This window comes from Montipora foliosa, chromosome 3 (assembly GCF_036669935.1).
Source record: "Montipora foliosa isolate CH-2021 chromosome 3, ASM3666993v2, whole genome shotgun sequence".
Classification (NCBI taxonomy): Eukaryota; Metazoa; Cnidaria; class Anthozoa; order Scleractinia; family Acroporidae; genus Montipora; species Montipora foliosa.
This window is the reverse complement of record NC_090871.1, coordinates 36,123,393-36,125,892: the sequence shown is the minus strand read 5'-3', so window position 1 is coordinate 36,125,892 and position 2,500 is coordinate 36,123,393. Positions and strand designations below refer to the sequence as shown.

Below are 2,500 nucleotides of genomic sequence, written 5' to 3'. Positions count from 1 at the left end.
GTACGTGACTACCAAACGGTCTCTAAGGATATACGTAGCTGGACATATTCTTACTGTTATTTGCGGGTATAGTGGAACGGTGTAGTTTGTGATTTGTTCTACTGATAAAGTTGTTTGTCCATTGGCAGAACTGGTGCAGTCATTACAGCAAAAGAGCCGCCGTTTTTGCAGCTAAATATTATGAGCATAGTCCTATGCCATGGAGGTATAATTATAATACAGTAGATTGCTTTAATTGCTTGAAATAACAGCAGACCTTGTAGTTATTAAAATAACAAGGTCTTTGTTGCACCACTCAGATTGCAATTAGTTTCAGCCTTTAGCCTGGGCGTGGATTGAGTCATAAGTCAAATCAATATGTCTTTTGTCTAACTTCAGTTTAGTGCGCTTGTAAAGAACAAAAATCCCTTCATTACATTTTCAAACATTGAATTAACCAGGATCGTTATTGTCCTTAACCAAGTATGTTAAAAAACATGTTATCTCCGGAAGGGTATCGCTTCCCAAACGGGTTATCATAAATGCTCTTTCCTGGGAAATCCGCGGAAAACATATGTTTTGGGTGTTTACTTGTCAAAACGATTGTTATGGGGACTATAGCAAAATCCTTCAAAGTTTGGTTTGTTCCAACGTGGCAAGAAAGGGAATTTGTACGAAATGCTGCCTAGCTCCTGTATTTAAAGAATGCATTTATTGTCTCAAAAATATCAATGTTGTTCTTTCTTTTACAGGGTGAATGGCTCGCTTATGAATTTTTCTGAGTTTTCCAAAGCATTTAAATGCCCCAAAGGTTCTCCAATGAATCCAGAAGAGAAATGTAGGGTGTGGTAAATGCTGGAACATATTTGAAACCCTCTTTCATGAAGACAAGGGTTAACATTATAATGGAAGAATAGGAATCTTGTTAGATAGTCCGAAGTAAAAGCCTAAAAGCGGAGCTCCCTGGGCCCAGTTGCTCAAAAGCCGATTAACGCTAATCTAAGATTAAAATTAACCAAGCAGTTTATTTGTCTACTCCCAAATGCTGTTCAACGCAGATTTTCGGCAGAACTTTACATGAGAAGATGTCAACCTTGAAAAACAAAAGCAAGCAAAAGAAACTTTCACCAAAAAGTTGAAAACTTGAAACAAAAGTTTACGCTAATCCTGGATTAAGTTAATCGGCTTTCGAGGAACCGGGCCCTGGTTATTTATTCTTACTGCCTGTAGGGATAGTGAAAATAAAAGGTTTCGAATTGTACGCGTTTTGATGCTTCCGATTTCTGCTTTAATAATTAAATCATTTTCTTTGCTTTCTTCTGTAAAAAAATTCATTGCCTAACTAGTAAATTCCACGGTACAACTTACGCTAAAAACCGATATCGCATGAATTACAAAGCGATGAGTACGACATCAGTTTTTTGAATTCACCAGTTTGGCAATGAATTTTTCTTAAACAGCATGAGTTTAAAATAAAAACAAGCACACCCTCAGCGAGCGAATGGAAAAGGAAAAAAGCCATTTCAGAGTCAACTGTCAATAGCCAGCGAATAGGAATCACGCTAAAATTAGAAGCCATAAAAAAAAAAAATTTCAGTTCAAGGTCAAAAAGGAGTTTTACTGATGTACTTTATTCCACTTTATCTCTGAAAACAATATCATTCACATTTTGATATATTTCATTGAAGCAAGACAGATTGGCTTGGAACAAGAATCGGCAAAATACGGCAATTCTTCAGTTATGTCCAAAAGAGTACAGATAATTGTTATTTAATTCCAGTTGACAATAAAAATTCAATTTTAATTCTTGAACAAAGGAAAAACCGATTAATTAAACCACTTTTTGAAAATAACAAACGGTTTAGTGCCCAAGGAAAGAATTTATGGAGTAACTTCTTCCAACATGTACGAGCTTTTACTGGTATTCTGTTTTGTCGTTGTCGTTCTCTTTCGCTCTCCTTTCGTTTCTGTTCTAGACATAGGTCCAGGCATCATGTAACCTTATCAGAGCTTCTATAGATATTTCCAAAAATTGCAATACAGAGAAAAAAGCAGCTCTAAGCAAATTAAAAAAACACTCAGCTTTAAGTTTATATCCCTCCGATGCTTGACTTGAATAACTGCGTAGCCGCCAGTGTGGACCACAGCTATCATGATATGTCAAACTGGATTGAAACCAGCGAAAAGGAAGAAAGAGAACATTTTCCAAACCGTTTTCCACCTGAACACTAAAAGCGTTGACTGTGTAAGAACTATAGTTGACGTAGCATGGCTGTGTAGCCGCGTCGAGCCACAGAAAGCGCGCGAAAAATGACGCCTCGCTTAGTACCTGGTCAGCGGTCAACTTAAAAAAAAAGCAGCTGACCCCGGTGAGCTCTAAGCTTGAGCCCGCGATATGGTCACGTGATACTGGTCAGCGGATACCTTGTTTTGACAGGTGTCATTTGATCAAAACATCAAAGATATATGCCTTAAACTAGCATGATACTGGTCACATTGGCATACATAGAGGGGTGGGCGG

At 37.7% G+C, this 2,500-nt stretch overlaps 1 protein-coding gene across 2 annotated transcripts in view; it reads left to right on the top strand.

Moving 5' to 3' along the window:
- LOC137997364 (endothelin-converting enzyme homolog) overlaps positions 1-1,245 on the top strand; it is a 106,658-nt gene extending 105,413 nt beyond the window's left edge. The window contains exons 18-19 of one of the 2 annotated variants that reach the window (XM_068843312.1): positions 129-205; positions 732-1,245. In XM_068843312.1, coding sequence (XP_068699413.1) covers positions 129-205; positions 732-831 — 177 coding nt within the window. In that variant the 3' untranslated portion in view covers positions 832-1,245. The remainder of the gene's footprint in view (positions 1-128; positions 206-731) is intronic. The other variant, XM_068843311.1, reaches the window with a different exon arrangement.
- The last annotated feature ends 1,255 nt before the right edge of the window (positions 1,246-2,500 follow it).